The following is a 19,717-nucleotide window of genomic DNA, read 5'->3' on the forward strand; positions in this document are numbered from 1 at the left end:
TGTGATTAGTCCTTTGCAGATGAGAAAACTGAAGCTCAGTGTAAGTACTTGTCCCAGCAGTAAGTGACAGAGCCTGGCCTCCAAGCTCAGGCCACAGGCTGGCCCAGGCCTTGGCAGTGACGCCCGCTTCACTTGCCATCTGCAGGTAGAGCGCCGTGTGGTAAACCAGCTGGCAGCTGCCTATGAGCAGGACCTGCTGCCAGGGGGCTGTACTCTGCGCATCACTGTGGAGGATTCGGACAAGCAGCTACTCAAGAGCCCTGAGCTGCCCTCACCGCAGGCTGAGAAGCGTCCACCCAAGCTGCGGCTGGAGATCATTGATAAGGACAGCAAAACCCACAAACTGGACATCCGGGCACCACTCCACCCTGAGAAGGTGTGCCACACCCTCTAGCTACCTGCATATACGTGCCCTCAGCCTCCAATAAAGGCCCCTCGGCTGTGGCATGGCAACTGACCGACCTTCCCCTCATACTGCTCGCTCCTCTCCACCCAGCCTCAGGCCTCTTGCCTCCTCGCAGCCCCTGCAAAACCCTTCCTTAGCTTCAAAGTCCAGAGCAGGAATTTTGTCCTCCCCTGGCCCCTTCATTGTGGGTCTAAAACTTGCTAACGAGTCTCTAAGAGGGAGGTCCCTTATGTCTGTCCTTCAGCATGATCCTCGTGCCCCATAGTCTCTGGAACATTATCGTGTTCCCTGAAGCTCAGAACTATGGCAGCTAAGAACAGATCTGGCTGGAAGAAGACAGGGACCAGACTGTGACCTGCCACCCTGTGCTGGCCCTCATGCAACTGAGTCTCCAGAATGTCTCCACGGAGAGTGGGGAAAGAGTGCAGAGGCCTAGGCACAGATTCTGCAGGTTAGGCTGTAGCTACCTCTTTCCTATGCCCAAAAATTCCCAGGGGAAGGAATCCATAGAACCCTTCCACTTTGCACTGCCATATCATAGCTACTGTTCCTCCTCACCCCATGTCTGAGCTCAGGCCGGACCAGATTTCCCCAGCCTTGGAACTAGGCCAGCATAGGACACCTCTGGGAGGAAGGCTGACTGGGTCACTACCGCCAGCCTACTCTGGGACTGGACAGTACCAAATGACCGAGCCAGCTTAGCTCTCTGGGGCCTCCTTCAGGGGACTGACAGCGTAGCTGTAGGGAGGTGTAGGGGGAGAGCTCGGTGGCCATGAAGGCTGCCTCAGCCCTGTCTGTACTGTCCCAGCTAAGTTAGCCTAGAATAAGCAGCTCCCCCATGCTGTATCCATGTTTCAGCCTCAGCTTAGGAAGTCACAGCAAGATCTTGTGTGTCCTTGGGCAGCGTCTGCAGTAGCCCCTACCATGGATGATCACCTCATCGCCTTCCCCCTGCAGGGCCATTTGGGAACCCTCCTTTGGTGTTAGCTCATCTCTTTCAGGAAACAGAAGATGGGGCAGGATTCAAAGCCCATTGGGTGATGGAAGAATGTCATAACAATATGGTGGGTATAAGGCAGTCAGCAGGCTCCAGGGCGCAGGCTCCCGCAGGTGTCAGCAATCACCAGCTCGTCCCTCCGGGAGCTGTGTCTGCTTTCCCCTACTTCAGTAGCTGCTATTTTTTTTGTTCTTGTCTTGAAATAATTTTAGACTTACAGAAAGTTGCAAAAATAGGAGAGTTCCCATATATCCTTCGCCTAGCTTCTAATATTAACATCTTACAAAACCATGGTATAATTATTATAATCAGGAAATTAATAGTCCTACAAACTAATCTGTTTGTAGGACTAGACATTCAAATTTGGCCAGTTGTTCCATTGATGTTCTTTTTCTGGTCCAGGATCTAACCTAGGATTCGCATTGCATTTTGTAGTCTTGTTTCTTTCATCTCCCTCCACCTGTGACAGTTCCACCATCTTTCTTTGCCTATCATGACCTTGACACTTGAAATGTCCAGGCTGGTTATTCTGTGGAATGTCCCTCACTTTGGGTTTGTCTACTGTTTTTACATGATTAGATTGAGGCTCTGCATTTTTGGTGTGACTACCCCAGAAGTGATGCTGTGCCCTTCTCAGTGCCTCGTAGCAGGGGATAAAGTTAACTTTGATCACATGGCTGAGATGGTATGTGTCAGGTTTCTCCACTATCAAATTATAAATTTCGCCTTTGAAATTACTAAGAATCTTATGGGGAGATACTTGGAAGTTGTATAAATGTCTTATATACCCTTAGAATTTTGCTCATGGATTTTAGCGTCCTCCAATGGTTCTTACTTAAGCAAGTATTACTGTTCTATTTGCCTAATGATAACTCTCTGTTTCCTTATTCCATCTATATTTATTCATTGGTATTCTGTAAGGAAGACCTGTCTCTTTTCCTCCCATTTATTTATTCAATAATTTATATCAGTATAAATTAATAGATATTTGTTTTCTTCTACGAGTTATAATCTGGTACTAATAGAGTTTATTTTGTTGCTCCTTTTGCCCTAGATTTGGCCATTGGGAACTCTTTCAATTTGGCTCCTTTGTTCTTTCAGTATTTCCCCCATCTTTTTTTTTTTTTTTTTTTTGGTAGCACTTCCTTACTTTCTGGCACCACAAGATGTTCCAAGCTCACATGTTTTTCCTGTCCCAGCCCTGACATGAGCCATTTGTCCAAACAGCACCTGGTTCCTTTTATTTGAGAATGGTACTTAGAAAACAAGATCTGGGCACTCGGTGTGTTCATTGCTACTGGACTGTCATTGTTTCTCGGCCCTTTCAGCACAGAGCTAGGAAATATATGTATGTATGTTAACATATCACATACATCGGAATTTATTATTATGTCTCTCCATCTGTATATTATCAAAAACCATGAGTTCTTGTTGACGATACCTGCAGTTCTAATCCAATACCATAGGATTTGTGACTGCCATTATGATTACTGTTCCTTTCCTGCTTTGTCTCTCCTGTTACCTGTTTTTTCTTTTACTCTTACACAGATTTATCTTAGAGGCTCTAATTAAGTCAGTAGTGACCATCCTGTGTGGAGCATTCCTATTGGATAAAGTTCTTTGGCCTGGCTGTCAGTCCTTTGGTTCAATTAACTGGCCAAGAGCAGCAGGCATATAACTCAAAACCAAATACCTTTTTTTTTTTTTTTTAAGGAGGTTGCAGCTCACAGTGGCCCATGCGGGGATCAAACCGGCAACCTTGGTGTTATTAGCTCCATGCTCTAACCAACTGAGCTAACCAATCACCCCAAAACCAGATAACTTTTGTACAAGAAAACTCAATAGCTACCTTTCTGAAAAGAGGGTAGAGGACTCTCAGATTCTGAGGAACTTAAGTATCACTTCTAGGGATTCTGAGCTAGACCTTCTAGGTGATATTGGACCATACTTCTATACATCCTAAGCAATACTAGGTAATACAAGTAATACTTGCATTACTTGTTCTATGTCTGTTTTTGTTACTAGAATGTAAGCTCCAAGAGGACAGATACCCAGTTGTTTAGTTCTGCCCTATTCATGGAACCTGGCTCAGTGCCAGTACATGGTGACTGTCCAGGTATTGGGATGAATGGTGGGCCCTGTGGCACAGATGTTCACAGTAAGTTCCAGGACAGGGCACTGTTAATTTGTTCCCTGAGCACATATTTATTTGTCATGTGCTTGTGGCTAGGCAGGAGGGCCTGCCAGGGTTGAACCCTTGAGCAAATGGGGCAAAGCAAGACTCAGGTACCTTGTTGAGTTTGTTGGAATGCATAAGGCTGAACTTGGAAATGAAAACGTAACACCTGTATTGTTCAAAAGAAAAACTCAAAGATTCATAGTGAGTATTATAGAAATTTAGAAATAAAAAACACATTTAAGCCATAAGAAAATAGGAAATGGACTAATAAAGTTAATAAAGTAGGAAACTAAAAGAAAAAAGCATAAATAGAAAAATGATTCTTTGAAAATACTAATAACAGATAAAACCTTCTTAGCCTAATAAAAGGAAAAGAGCAAAAAAAAAAACGATAAGGAATAGATAAATTACCAAAGAAGAAATTGGAACGATGATTAAAAATTTATCCTTTTAGAAGATTGTATTCTTTTATTTAAATTTTTTTATTGATCTATATATGGAAAAGTGCACAAATCATAAGTATATAGTTCAGTGAATTATCACAAAATGAACAAACACCACTGTGACTATCACTCAGCCCAAAAAAATAGAAGAGTTGTAATTTTTTCCCCCCCGCCGCCTCCCCCACCCCCAACTCCAAGTCAAGCAGTCGTTTCTCAGTCAAGTTGTGTAGGACACAGCTCCATGGCCCATTCTGGTGGTATTATGAGCCTTGTGCTCCCCCTGGCTGATGCGGTTGGTCGCCGGTCGGCCGCTCACAGCAGCTCACGGCAGCTCTTGCCAGCTGCCGGCCACTCACACTGGCTGCCGGCCACTCACGCTGGCTGCCGGCCACTCACGCTCCCCACGGGCTGCTGGCTGCTCACGGCAGCCCAGCTCCAGGTTGAGCCATTGTTCTCAATCTAACTGTAGAGGGTGCAGCTCACTGGCCTGTAATTTTTAATTATTCTATAAACTGCTTCAGACCATGGGAAAAGATTAAAAGATACTCAATTGATTTTTTAAAGGCCAGTGTACTATTAATACGCAAACCTGATAGCCTAATCTCACCTATGACTGACTATAAATGCACAAATTCCAAATAAAATAAAATTGTACACTGTGGTCACATACGGTTTATTTTGGCTATCCAAGCCTCAGTATCAGGAAATCCAATGTAATCCACTACATCAAGAATTTGAAGATTATTAAATGATTATAGACTATTACTAATGTTAATTTTCTTATTTTGATAATATTAGGTAAAAGAATGTCCTTGTTTTTTTAAAATATACAATGAAGTATTTAGAAATTAAAGGCAAAGACAATTTGCAAATGTCTCAGAAAACTTTAAATTATATATACAGCATGCACAGATACATATATATGTATACATACACATATATATATACACACAGAATGGTGAAACGAAAGTAAAGTACTAACATCTGGAAAATCTGAGTAAAGGTATATACACAGGAACTCTGTATTGTTTTTGCAACTTTTCTGTAAATAAAATTATTTCAAAGTAAAGTTTTTTAAATGAAAAGCGATAAATTTTATTAGTATATGCTGAAAAAGCATTTGATAGAATGTTACAGTTTTGAATATGATTTGATAACTAAGTAAAAGGAAATTATGCATCAAGAACCAATAGCAAATATTTTTAATTGTAAATGCTAAAGCTATTTCTATTAAAGTCTGAAATAAGACAAGATTCAACATTGCTTTAAAAATTTAGGTGAAAGCATTTAGCAAGAAAACTTAATAATGGATATAAATATTGGAAAATAATAATTATCTTGTATTGCGGATATATGACTGTATTTAAGAAATCCACGAAGCTGTAGTAAAACCTATTAGCATTAATAAGGAAATCTGGTGAGGATTGAAATAAATTAGACAAATTTACAAAAAATCAAGTTTTTTCTATTCTAGCAATAATCAACTAGAAACAGTAACAGGGAAAGTATTTCATAATTGCAACACATAGGTGTATATAGTTGTTTATATATATACATAAAATACCTCCAGAAGAGGAGAATGGGGTAGAGAGAGGGGGAAGCAATGGAAAATAAAATTCACTATATTCATATTTACACTTTTAAATGTTGAATCATATTAATGTGTTGCCTATTCAAAATTATATAACACTTAATAAATTTAACAAGAAAAGAAAATCATATTGAAGGGCTTAAAACAAGATCTGACAAATAAAAAGACATACTAGGTTCTTGGAAAGGATGACAATATTAAAATGTCAATTCTTAATTTATAATTCAATGCAAACCTAATTCGACTCAGCATTTTTTTGTAATTAAATACAATTAACTAAAGTCATGTTACCCTACAGTGTCCAGAGGTGAAGCTCTGTGGAGCTGTTGTTTTCTGGATCTAGGCTTTCAGGAGACAGGAGTTACTACTGCTGTCAGTCACTACAATCCCACTTGATAGTGTGCAAACTAGAGAATAAGTCCATTTAGCTACCGTCAACATAGCCCTTGCTACAATTATGAGAGGAAGGAAAGGGGAGTCTGACTGGAGTGTAGATTATGTGGATATGGAGAAGAGAAAGTGGAAAATTGAGCTAAAGAGGCAAATTTTCTGATTTCATAGTACCTTGAATGGTATGCTAAGAGAATGTAATGACCATATTTGTGTTTTTAAAAGACCCTTTAATTGTATTGTGCAGAATGGTTTGGAGTGACTTCTGACCAATATACAACAGCTGGAGTAGTTCCAGGTAAACTCCCTTCCCACCTCAAATATAAAAATATTGAATAGGTAACCGGGGGTGGGGGTGGGGACGGGGGGCAGGCAGAATGTCCAACACACAACTGGGCTTGAAACTAAAATATGGGAAATCCCAAAGTGCCCCAAATGAATGGGAACCCCAAATCAGAGGATGTGTGAGAGAAGGTCAAGGAATTCATAGAGACTTGGGACCAAGATATAGGCTGAGTCCTGGGGCTTCAGCATGGAGACGGGAACCTCAAAGGACCACTTCCTTGTGAGATGAAGATTAGAAAAGCACTGCTCGGGGGCCTGGGAATCAGTAGGAAAATACAAGCAAATCTTCCATCACTCAGGGATGTAAGCAGAAGTCACAAAGAAACTAATACACTTTCTGTTTTTGAGAATATGGTCCAAATTCACAATACCCAAATGTTACTAGGAAGTCAAGATGAAAAACACAAAAAGCTGGTCCTAGGCCAGTGAAACCTATAGGATCCCACAGAAGCAAACAAAACTATTTTGTAAGGATATTTCTGTCTTCAAGTTTTCACAAAGGAACCTGTGGAAAAACAAGTCCTATTGAAAATGTGCTAATAAGGAAAACACACACACAAAAAAAAAAAAAGGAGGAGGAAGGAAGAAAGGAAACCACCATGAAGAAAAGGAAAAGTCAGCAGATGCAGTAAATGGGAGAATTTGCATTCTGAGAATTGTAATATAAGAATCTGAATCTAAAAGAAATGTGCTTAAAATGTTCAGAGACATAGAGGGAAGACTACAAATCATAAGGCAAGATAGACTAGTATGGAAAAAGGTGAAATTGAAAAAGAACACTCTGGGTGTTTTTCTCAGATTTATTTCAACAATTTATTGTGGTCCTAATTGATTTCAGTATTAGATACCAGGACCACTAAGGACTCGGATTCTTAAAGAAGAAAGATTTGGGTCACCCACTGGGCAAAGAACCCTAAGGATCTAAGGAGTTGACTAGGACACGGGGAATATGGAATTGGCAGTGGAGGAGGGAAGTCACCATTGTGCAGGGCCATGAGCAGTTGCACAAATAAGGAATGTAGCCTCCACCACAGTCCCGGAACTATGCTCACCGTCCTCTAAGTATCATCATTCAAGTCTAATCCCACCATGCCTCACAGTTCCCAAGAGGTCTGAACCTCAGTGGTCACCCACCACCACGTCACACACTGCTTCCCAGCCCTTCCACTGTGCCCTCCAGCACTTACCTTCTATAATCAGTAAGGTCTTCTGTGTAAGCACCTTCTTGCTGGAACATTTGCTTCATCTCTTCACCTTTACTGTCTTCTAATGTCATTGCTTATTTTTGGCTGTTCCCTAAGATGTTGCTTCCCCTGTAGCTCTCTTAAGCGGGTGCTGCTTTTATTGTCAGACCCAGGAAGTGAGCCCTCACTAATTCTCCATGATTACTTCTCATCCTTCCAGGGTTTTGTGTTTTGCTTTTTTAATTTAGCAGTTTGACTCTTCAGCCCTTTTGTTGCCCTACCTATCTCTCAATAACTGTCCCTCATTCAAGGAAGATTTTAGCCCTTGTATCATTTTCTTCCCCAAAACATGGTATCATTCTTTGTGGCTTCAACTTTCCATGAATGACTTATCCAACACCCTGCTTTCCTTACATTTAGTGAACCTTTCCTGCCTTTGCCCACCTCAGGCGCCTATGTCATGGTCACATCCTAAATCTTATCAACAGTAACAGCATTTCCTCCAAAACCCCCATCCTTCTTTGGCCAGTCTGTTGTCCAGAGTAAATAATTTTTACAACTCGACAATAAAAAGACAGCCTAATTTAAAAATGGGAAAGGGCCTGAATAGACACTTCTCCAAAGAAGATATACAAATGGCCAGTAAGCTATCAGTTAGCCATCAAGGAAATGCAAATCAAAACCCCAATGAGATACCACTACACACCCACTAAATTGGCTGTACTCAAAAAGAGACAATAACAAGTGTTGATGAAGATGTGGAGAAACTTGGAATGTAAAATGATGGACCCACTCTGGAAAACAGTCTAGCAGTCCCTCAAAAGATTAAACAGAGGGGCGAGCCCGGTGGCTCAGGCGGTTGGAGCTCCGTGCTCCTAACTCCGAAGGCTGTCGGTTCAATTCCCACATGGGCCAGTGGGCTCTCACCCACAAGGTTACCAGTTCAACCCCTCGAGCCCCGCAAGGGATGGTGGGCTGCGCCCCCTGCAACTAGCAACGGCAACTGGACCTGGCGCTGAGCTGCGCCCTCCACAACTAAGATTGAAAGAACAACAACTTGACTTGGAATAAAAAAAAGTCCCGGAAGTGCGCACTGTTCCCCAATAAAGTCCTGTTCCCCTTCCCCAATAAAATCTTTAAAAAGAAAAAAAAAAGATTAAACAGAGATTCCATATGTCCCAGCAATGGACATATAATTCCACTCCTAAGTATATACCTAAGAGACGAAAATATAACCAACACAAAAGCTTATTTGAATGTTCAAAAAGCCAAAAGTAGAAAACGCCAATGTCCACCAACAGATGAGTGGATAAACAAAATGTGGTATATCTTTACAATGGATGATTGTTTAGCCATAAAAAGAATGAAGCACTGATTTGTGCTACAACATGGAAAAAACCTGAAAACATGCTAAATGAAAGAAGGCAGTTACAAAAGAGCAGCACGTGTTATGATTCCGTTTATATGAAAATGTTCAGATAGGCCAATCCATAGAGACAAAGATAAGTAATGGTTACCAGGCATCGGGGAAGAGGAGAGTGGGCTTGACTGATAATGGGTAGGGGTGTTCTTTTTGGAGTAAATGGAAATGTGCTGGAATTACATAGTGGTAATGGTTACACAACTTTGTGCAACCATTGAATTGTACATGTTAAAGGGTGAGTTTTATGATGTGAATTGTCTCAATTTTTATATCAAAAAATATCAATTTAAAGAAAAAATCTTTTAGAAAGTAGGTTTTTCCAATGTATCAAAGTTAAATATCAAGAGAATGGAAAGATAAGCCATAAACTGGGAGAAAACATTTGCAAAACACATGTCTGATAAAGTTCTGGTATCCAAAATATACAAAGAACTCTTAAAACCCAACAATAACAAAATGAACATCCAGATTACAAAATGGGCAAAAGATCTGAGCAGACACCTCTTCAAAGAAGTGATACGGATGGCAAGTAAGTCTATGAAAAGATGGTCAACATCATATGTCATTAGGGAATTGCAAATTAAAATGGGATACCGCTACACACCTATTGGAAAAGCCAACATCCGAAACACTCACACACATGCTGGTGAGGGCGTGGAGCAAAAAGAACTCTCATAGGAATGCAACATGATACAGCCACTTTGGAAGACAGTTTGACAGTTTCTTAGAAAACTAACCATACTTACACCACATGATCCTATAGTCGTGCTACTTGGTATTTACCCCAAAATGTTGAAAACTTATGTCCACACAAAAATCTGCACAGAAATGTTTATAGCAGCTTTATCTATAATAGCCAACACTTGGAAGCAACCAAGATATTCTTCAACAGGCAAATGGAGAAGCAAACTTTGATGCATCCAGGCAATGGAATATTATTCAATGCTAAAAAAGTGAGGTCCCAAGCCATGAAAAGACATGGCAAAACCGTAAACTCATATTACTAAGTGAAAGAAGCCAACCTGAAAAGGCTACCTACTGTATGTTTCCAACTATAATTCTGGAAAAGGCAAAACTATGATGACAGTAAAAAATATCAGTGGTTTCCTGGAGCTTGAGGGGTGCAGATGAATAGGTGGAGCACAGAAGAATGTTAGGGCAGTGAAACTATTCTGTATGATGGATAATGGTACATGTCATACGTGTGTCAAAATCCATGGAATGTACAACAAAGAGTGAACCCTATGTAAACTATAGGGGGAAAGCCTCTTGGGGTGTGGGATGGTATGTGGGAACTCTATACTTTCCACTCAATTTCACTGTGAACCTAAAGCTGCTCTAAAAAATAAAGCCTATTAATTTTAAAAAGTTAAACTATGTTCTAATAAAGCTGTATTAAAGAGGTCAAGGTTCGTATTTAACAGGTTAAAATTACAAAACTGGTTTATCTGGGCATACTCAGACACAAACTAGATGCTTACCAGGTGCTTGCTGGGAGAACAAATCACTCGCTGAGCTTTCTATGGCATAATTTCATGATTTGGGTTTATCTTTGATGGTTTCTCCCCATTACAGTAACTTCTCATCCAGCTGGATTTTTCGGGCAAATATATAATTATAATTTCCTGATGACTAAAGCATACCAGCTTAAAGTCCTCACAATGTGGCCGTTAGTGTCCCCAAAGTAATCTAAGAGTTAGGCAGAGCAGCTGTCTTGTATGATCTAGGTCTCAGAAGTAGCACACAATTATTCCCACCATACTCTTCATTAGAAGCGAGTCTATGGAGGTTCCTCAAAAAATTAAAATAGAACTACCATACAATCCAGCAGTTCCACTTTAGGGTATTTATCCAAAGAAAACAAAAATTCTTAACTTGAAAAAATATATGCAACCCCCATGTTCACTGCAGCAGCATTTATTAGGTTGGTGCAAAAGTAATTGCGATTTAAAAGGTTAAAAACTGCAAAAACCACAATTTTGCACCAACCTAATACAATAGCCGAGATATGGAAACAAGTGTCCATCAGTGGATGGATAGATAGTGTGTGTGTGTGCGTGGTGTGTATACACACACACAGTCTGACAAGTTCACGAACTTGTCACCATGTGCTTACATTGGCAGCACTGTACAAACAGCTCGGTAAGGTTTTATAACCTTGGTATGTCAGTGTCTTACAGCTGTGTTCATGTCAACGTGTGGCGGTGTCTTGCTGAGTGGCGTTCATTATTGTGTTTTTGTGTGCCGTCGCGAGAATGAGCTTGAATTAGAGCAAAAGAAAAACCATTAAATTTCTTGTTAAAGTTGGTAAGAGTAGAAGTGAAATCAGGGACATGTTAGTCCAAGTTTATGGGGATAATGCCATGAAGAAAACGGTGGTGTACAAATGGATTAAACATTTTTCTGAGGAGAGAGAACGTATCACTGATGAAGAGAGGTCAGTGCGGCCAGTAACGAGCAGAACCGACAAAAACATTGCAAAAATTCATCAAATTGTGCATCAAAATCATCAGCTGACTGTGAGAAGCATAGCAGACCAAGTAAACATCGATAGAGAAACAGTTAGGAAAATCTTAGCTGACAATCTTGGCCTGAGAAAGGTGTGTACAAAAATGGTCCCGAAGGAGCTCACTGATGAACAAAAGCAAAGGAAAGTCAAAGTTTGCCAAGACCTTTCAGAGAAGAAAGATGATGTTTTGGGCCATGTTGTCACTGGAGATGAAACATAGGTGTACAAATATGACCCTGAAATACAGCATCAAAGTGCACAATGGAAGTCAGCCAACTCCATGACCATAAAAGGTCCGTGATGCCAAATCAAGAGTCACATGATGTTGCTAACCTTTTTTGATATCAGAGGGATTATTCATTATGGATTTGTACCAACTGGAAAACATTTAACCAAGTTTATTATTTGGAAGTGCTGAAAAGGCTGCATGAAAAAGTTAGACGACCTGAACTTTTCGCCGACAATTCACGGCTCTTGCATCCTGCAACGCACCAGCTCACACAGCACTGTCTGTGAGGGAGTTTCTAGCCAGTAAACAAACAACTGTATTGGGACACCCTCCCTACTCACCTGATCTGGCCCCCAATGACTTTCTTTACCCAAAGAGAAAGGAAATATTGAAAGGAAGACATTTTGATGACATTCAGGACATCAAGGGTAATACAATGACAGCTCTGATGGCCACTCCAGAAAAAGAGTTCCAGAATTGCTTTGAAGGGTGGACTAGGTGCTGGCATTGGTGCATAGCTTCTCAAGGGGAGTACTTTGAAAGTGACCGTAGTGATATTCAGCAATGAGGTATGTAGCACTTTTGCTGGGATGAGTTTGCGAACTTATATACTCAGACCTCGTATATAATAGAATATTATTCAGACATAAAAAAGAATGAAATCTTGCCATTTGCAACAATATGGATGGACCTTGAGGGCATTGTGCTAAGTGAAATAAGTCAGGGAAAGACAACTACTGTATGATCTCATCTATATGTGGAATCTAAAACAAAAAAGAACAACAACAAAAAAACAAGCTTATAGATACAAAAAACATTTTGGTGGTTGCCAGAGGCAGGGGTTGGGGGTGACTGAAATAAGTAAAGGGGGTCAGAAGGTACAAACTTGCAGTTATGAATAACGATGTAATAAATGGGATGTAATATTAAAAATATATAACTGTATGGTGATGGATGTTAGACTTGTGATAATTTTGCAATATATACAAATATCAAATTATGTTGCACACCTAAAACTAACATAATGTTAATGTCAATTATACTTCAATACAAAAAATAAATAAAAATTAAAACACTGTCTTATACCTGGGAGAGGGGAGGAGAGGCAGGTCTCTAAGTTCATCCCAAACTTAAAAGGAGGGAAATTAAACTCCACCTTTTAAAGTATCAAAGAATTTGTATACATATTTTTAAGCTACTACACATGCTTGGACACATCATATTCAAAATTCCAAAAACCAAAGATAAAGAGAAAATCTTGAAAGCAGCCAGAGAAAAAAGACATTATATAGAGGAAAAAAGCACACTTCTCACCAGAAACTCCAAGCCAAAAGACAATAGAGTGACATCTTTAAAGTGCTGAAGGAGAAACTGTCAACTCAGCATTCTCTCCCCAGTGAAAATATGTTTTTTATTTGTCACAATTTATCGGATGACTTGCTCACCTTAATCAGCTCATTTTCTTTTCCTTTTGTTTAAAGTTTATTGGGGTGACAATGGCTAGTAAAGTTACATAGGTTTCGGGTATACAATGCTGTAATACATCATCTATATATCACATTGTGTGTTCACCACCCAGAGTCAAAAATATTTCAAAAATAAAAGTGAAATACTTTTTCAGATGAATACAAGCTGGAAAATTCATTATTACCAGAACTGCATTACAAGAAATGTTAAAGGAAGTTTTTCAGGAAGGTGGAATATGATAATCAGAAAAAAGCTTGGATCTACATAGAGAAACAGAGATCTCCATGATGGTGAAAATGAAGCCCCTAAGCTAATCCCTCCTGCAGGCAAGGCCTGGCCTTGTATTAACAATAATGCCTACTGCTTCCCACTTTTGCCTGAAAGGATCACACAGCTTTGGTAGCCCAGAGAAGGGCATACTGGTTTGCTCCAAACTGGTAAAGACATCTTTGTGTGGGTAGGGTCTCTTCTCTGCGTCCCAACCTTTAGGTATTAGATACCAGGACCACTTTGGCATGGTCATAAAACTTTCACCAAGGACTTGGACTTTCTTTGAATGATGGCACCACAGAAATCTTACCCCTTCCTTGAAGTCTCTATCAAAGTATTAGAAGATTCAGTAATGGCGACAGTCCGCTCAGCACTCCCATTCTGATAGCAACACTCCCCCAGCCACTGCCATGTGGAAACATGGTTGTCCTAATGGCATGACTGAATAGCTGTTACTCCCAGTCATCTCACAAACCATTTAAGGACCATTTGAGGAAAGAAGATAAGTTCAGGTTTTGTCTAAGAAGTTTTCATGTATATATACCTTCTGGAAAAATCAAGAAAGTGGCAGTATCAAAACTTGCAGAATGAATTTCAGTGGTTTTGAAGAAAATCTCACTGATGATAATTGATCCCTACCTCTTTTTTAAAATGCTATTATCACCAATACTCTTGAAGGTACAGAGTATGATATTATGTAAAATAAAACGTGGGATTAATTTTTTATACTCGGCAAGGGCACAGCTGGACAGGAATGCCTGGCTGCCTCATCCAATCACTGCCTGGTTCTCTGCCTCTGAATGGCTTCTATTCTCACTTCCAATTTTATTTCATTCCCTTTCTTACCTAGTTTTCCCCATATACAAAAGTCTGACAATTAAGTTCGCGAATTCATCCTAGAAAAAGTGCTACATACCTCATTGCTGAATATCACTACGGTCACCTTCAAAGTACTCCCCCTGGGAAGCTATGCACCGACGCCAGCACCTAGTCAGTCCACCCTTCAAAGCAATTTTGGAACTTTTTTTCTGGAATGGCCTTCTGAGCTGTCATTGTATGACCCTTAATGTCCTGAATGTCAGCAAAATGTCCTCCTTTTAATATTTCCTTTATCTTTGGGTAAAGAAAGAAGTCATCGGGGGCCAGATCAGGTGAGTAGGGAGGGTGTTCCAATACAATTATTTGTTTACTGGCTGAAAACTCCCTCACAGGCAGTGCCGTGTGAGCTGGTGCATTGTCGTGATGCAAGAGCCATGGATTGTTGGAGAAAAGTTCAGGTTGTCTAACTTTCTCACACAGCCTTTTCAGCACTTCCAAATAGTAAACTTGGTTAACTGTTTGTCCACTTGGTACAAATTCATAATGAATAACCCCTCTGATACCAACAAGGTTAGCAACGGCGCTGCAACAAGTTCTCCAACTTAATTGTCATACCTCTTATTTACCAGTAGCCAACGGCAGCACACAGCAGCCCACAGCAGCTCACACCCACCTCCAGCTGCCAAGCAGCCCAGCTCCAGTGAGAGCTGTTGTTCACAATCTTAGCTGTAGAGAGTGCAGCTCACTGTCCTGTGTGGGAATCGAACCAGCAACCTCGGCGTTAGGAGCACAGCACTCCAACCACCTGAGCCACTGGGTGGCCCTCAAAAATCTTTTAATTCTTTTAGTGGGAAAGCCTTCTTGGAATTTGATCTCCTATATGACCCTGAGGAATGTTAGGGTCTGATTCTGGTTATGAGTGTGGAAACAAGTCAGTGGAAGGAGAAACGAGGAGACTTGGCTTCCTCTTACCAGATAATTCTCCATGAGGAAGTCTGTATGTGGCTTTAAACGAGAGAAGCGACCCCATTAGACAGGGAAAGGGTGCTACCGGAGCTGGCTATTCTCAGTGGGAGGCTGGGGTTGTGACAGATGGCTAGTTGCCAGCTGTGGTAGGCAGCTCCGGACTGGGCTCCCTGTGATCCCTGACTCCTGATGGTCATGCCCTTGTGTAACCCCCTCTCCTTGAGTGTGGGCAGGACCTAGTGACTTAATTCTAAGCAACAGAATATGGCAAAAGTGATAGAATGTGATTTCCTAGATTAGAGTCTAAAAGCCGGAGTTTTGTCTTGCTGGCATTCTCTCTGGCTCCCATGTATTTGCCCTGATCGAGAGGCCCACATGGCAAGAAACTGAGGGCACCCTCTGGCCAACATCTGGTAAGGACTGAGCCCTTCAGTCCAACAGCCCTGGAAGAACTGAGTCCTGACAACCACCATGTGAGTGAGCTTGGAATCTGTCTTCCCTGAGTCAAGACTTCCTTTGAGACTGCAGACCCAGCACCTTGATTTCAGCCTCGTGAGAGGCCCTGAAACAGAAGACGCAGGTAAACCACATTCAGATTCCTGACCCACAGAAACCGTGAGGTTTATTTGCTTAACACTATTGTTACTTTGGATTTTCCCTTATGTGCACCCAACCTGACCCTAACTCATAGAGGACTCAGAGCTCTCTTAGCCACCCAGTTCTTCACTTAGCACCATCCCAACATGTCCCCCCTGCAAACAATGCCCTATCTCTCACACGGCAGCAAACTTTGAGTTTGATGTTCAACCTCTGACTCTCTCAGCTTTCTTTCCACCCCTCCTCACAGTCCTTGCATTCCTCATTTCCTTTGTACTGATCTCTGACAGTGCCCCAAGATTATGCTTTCAGTGGACACTTCATTCCAGGTGACCACTGATAATAAATCGACTGTTTTGCCATTGAATGCCACTCCAACTCTGGATTTTCACTGCTGTTAGTCCCAACTAGGCCACACAACTATCCCCATGTTGCAGCCAGTTATCTGGGAGTCTGATGCACTCAGCCAGTCTAGTACCAATGTCTGTATCAGTCATTATGTATAAGAAACTAACCCTGTCTTAGTTAGGCAAAAAATAAATTTATTATATTACATTTACAAAAGATATTAGATACCTCAGAGAATTACTGGAATGACTAGGGGACCAGATACACAGCCAAACAACTAGAAGCAATGCCCTAAATTAAGCTACATTGTTGTCTCCGTGAGGACAGCCCCTGCCCCTTGCACAGTTGACATGGTTGGCACTGAACCCTCAATGCTGCCAAGATCAAGCTCTGTAGGGGCCCTGCTACACCTAGAACTAGATCTTGCCGCAACCCCATTGCCCTGGAGAGAATTCTTATGGTCCTGGGTCCTCACTTGCTTAGTTAGAGATTCCTTAGCTTAGTCTGTGATCAGTGTACATGATATGCTGACACTAGGTCAAGTGTCTGCATCCTGGTTGTGAGAGAAGTTCAGAAAGCAAGTATCTGGCATCTATCAGGGGGGCTATTTCCCTAACTTAGAAAGTGGTTTCAGATGCCAGATGCCAAAAAAAAAAAAAAAAAAAAAAAGGAATAATGAATAACTTTTTCCTGCTATCAGGCCAGGGTGCCAAGAAAGACTCGGAGAATCACACTTCCCTAATTCCTCTAGATCTTCCCAAATTTCATTTCACCTATCAGGCATTCACTGTTTCCTAATCAATGCATCACTTTTGGGTGTGGCAGAGAATGTGACTATGGCCAATCTGCAAAGCAGGATCCTCCTGTCACAGCCCAGATTGCTCGCCACAGGCAGAGGCTTCCTTACCAGAGTTACGAATATCATGCTGCTGCTCCCCCCATCTGCGTTTCCCCTCTTGAAGCACCCTCCTGAGGGTGCCAAATGTAGGCGGTATACGCCAATATTTTACCATTTTTCTATTTAATCCTCTGAAGTTGCAATCACAGAGCAAGGGGAGGAAGTCGAGGTCAAGTTCTAAGAGCATGCAGTAGTTTGCCCAGCTACTTCATTGTCACCTAACAAGGACATTTCCTTTCCAGGCTCAGAATGGAGACATTCTCACTGCACCCCACCCTACATCAACAGGGCCAGTTCCGTATTTTAGGGTCTGCTATTTGCATCACAACATATTTTATACCTTTTTTTTAAAAATATCTTTGGAAGTGACAGAAATCCAACTTGAAGTAGATTAAACATAAAGAAGAATGTACTGGATAACAAAATCCACTAAAGGGCTGAACAACTAATTTGCAAAACAAGGAGGAATGTCTCAGATGTAATTGGAACTAGGCTCTTAAATTCTAACATGAGCCTATTTATTCTTTCTTCACTGCAGACTACTTTCCTTCTCTTGATGATGGGGAACATGGCTGCAAACATTTCCTGAACTTTATAGCTTTTACCATTCAAAAGAGAATAACTTGTTTCATAATTCAAATAAGAAAAAACTGATGAAGGGTTTTATTGACCTATCTTTGGACAGGTACCCACACCTGGACCAATTATAGCTGAGGGTGGGATTATGAAAGAATAACAGTTCCCTGGGTAGCCAGGTGGATGGAGGAGACAGTTCCCAAAATAAAAATTGTGCTTGGCTGACCACACTATAGATGTCCGCTATGGCAGCCCGTATGCAGGTCCTTTCCCATGCACAAAATCTTGGATAAGCTTGTCAAAGTATGGCATGGTTGGTAGAATCAAGCCTTTTTTTTTCTTTCCTTTTTAAAAACAGGAGTCAACTCACCTCACTTCCTATGTGCCATTCTTTTGCTCAGACAACTAAAACATTCTGGACAGAACCTCCCCATAGGTCTAGTGCCCCATGAAATTCGATCATAGACATTAAAAAAATATTTGTAGAATTGGATTAAAATCTTTCCTCATTATCCAGTGATCCATGAGGGCTCAATATTTTGGGCCCTGGAAAGGTCTAACCCTAGAAGCTAAAAACAAAATGAAAATTAGTGGAAGACTGAGTAGCCTAAGGTACTAATGGGAAGAAGAGACAGGCCAACAAGTGTTGTTCCCAAAACAGAGAGAAGACAAAAGATTATAGGTTCTGATAGACAGGTTGGGAGAATATACAGTAAATGTGTTTGCCTCCAACTTTCCCTGAATCAGAGTCTGAGCAGGAGAGAGAGGGATTTGGAAAAAGCCTATTTATGGAGTTTTAGAGTCCTTAAGCAGAACCAGACAACATGCTGACTTTTCACTGATAGATAAGCTCCATCTCTAATAAGTTAGACATGGATGTTTGATCAAGATCGGCTTCCAATCGTAGTTGTACAATGCTGATACTGAGGACGTAGCGTCAGAGCATAAGGTGCATTTCAGTGGTAGGGAGGAGCCACTGCTCCCTGCTCTCCCCCATAGGACAGGGGGACTGACAAGGCGTGCACTGGATTAATCAATCAACATGCTGGCCACACCCTGAGCCCAGGAGATCCTTGCTCAGAGTTCTGAAAAGAGGTTAAGGTCAGTGGCTGCAGTGGGAATTAGGTGGTGGTATGTATCTGGGAATTCCCAGGCTACCAGTCTCCAAAAGACCACAGACAGAAAGAGCTCTCCAGGGCTAGGGTTCTTCCTCATCCATTCTCAGGGCGCTTCCACTGTCCAGGCCCACGGAGTAAGTTAGTGTCAGAGCTGGAATCAGAGCAGAAGAAAATGGACAGTCCCCACCATCCCCCCACCCCTGGTTCATGTTTGCATACTGCTCCTTCTGGGGTGGGGCAAGGGAGTCCTCCCATCCTGAGATACTCCCACTGACTCTGCTTCTACTCTTCTCTGGGCCTCAATCTCTTTATCTGCAAAAATTAAGGAAGGGGTCAGAATGGGTAACGCTGCAGGACCTAAAATCTTCCAAAATCTTGAGGGTAGAGGTGATGCTACAGCGCAAAGACAGAGGTCCTGTCCGGATCATATATCCAGGTGTCAGGTGTGACAGATCAGAGGAGCCTGGCCAGAGTGTGGTCTGGGTAGTCACACATGGCCCAGTTACTTGGTGAGAGGGAGAAGGGGCGGTAGTGGTGATAGCGAATTTATTTAATGTTTTCTATGTGCCAGGCACTATTCAGAATGAGGGCTTGGATTTGATCCTGAGGGCAATGAGAGCCATGAGCAAGGAGTGGCACTCTCCTGCTTCTGAGACCCCTTGGGCTCCCTATAGAGAATGTGTCGAGAGAGAGGTGCACCTCACACATCAGTGGGGAGAACTTTCTGAAGCAGTTTTGCTGTCAGTTTTGGAAGTTTAGACCTAAAAAGTAATTACCTCAAAGAACTCCCCTGGCATGGAGGAGTGACAGAAGTTGGGGACAGGTGGTCCTTGTGTGAAGCAAAGAATGGTGGCCAGGGAAGTGGAAGACCTGAGGGTATTCTGTTCTAGTAAACTGGGTGGGGCGGGGGTATTCTGGGAGCCCTTCTCTCATCTGCCAAGGGCTTTGGTAAGTAAGAAGGA

The 19,717-nt window shown here is 41.7% G+C and overlaps 1 protein-coding gene across 2 annotated transcripts in view; it reads left to right on the plus strand.

The window, feature by feature from the left end:
• Nucleotides 1-2,482, plus strand: part of CLPB (ClpB family mitochondrial disaggregase) — a 136,379-nt gene extending 133,897 nt beyond the window's left edge. The window contains exon 16 of one of the 2 annotated variants that reach the window (XM_019744405.3): nt 146-2,482. In XM_019744405.3, coding sequence (XP_019599964.1) covers nt 146-394 — 249 coding nt within the window. In that variant the 3' untranslated portion in view covers nt 395-2,482. The remainder of the gene's footprint in view (nt 1-145) is intronic. The other variant, XM_074335827.2, reaches the window with a different exon arrangement.
• The last annotated feature ends 17,235 nt before the right edge of the window (nt 2,483-19,717 follow it).

This window comes from Rhinolophus sinicus, chromosome 14, assembly GCF_057876585.1.
Source record: "Rhinolophus sinicus isolate RSI-liver-muscle chromosome 14, RSI-T2T, whole genome shotgun sequence".
NCBI lineage: Eukaryota > Metazoa > Chordata > Mammalia > Chiroptera > Rhinolophidae > Rhinolophus > Rhinolophus sinicus.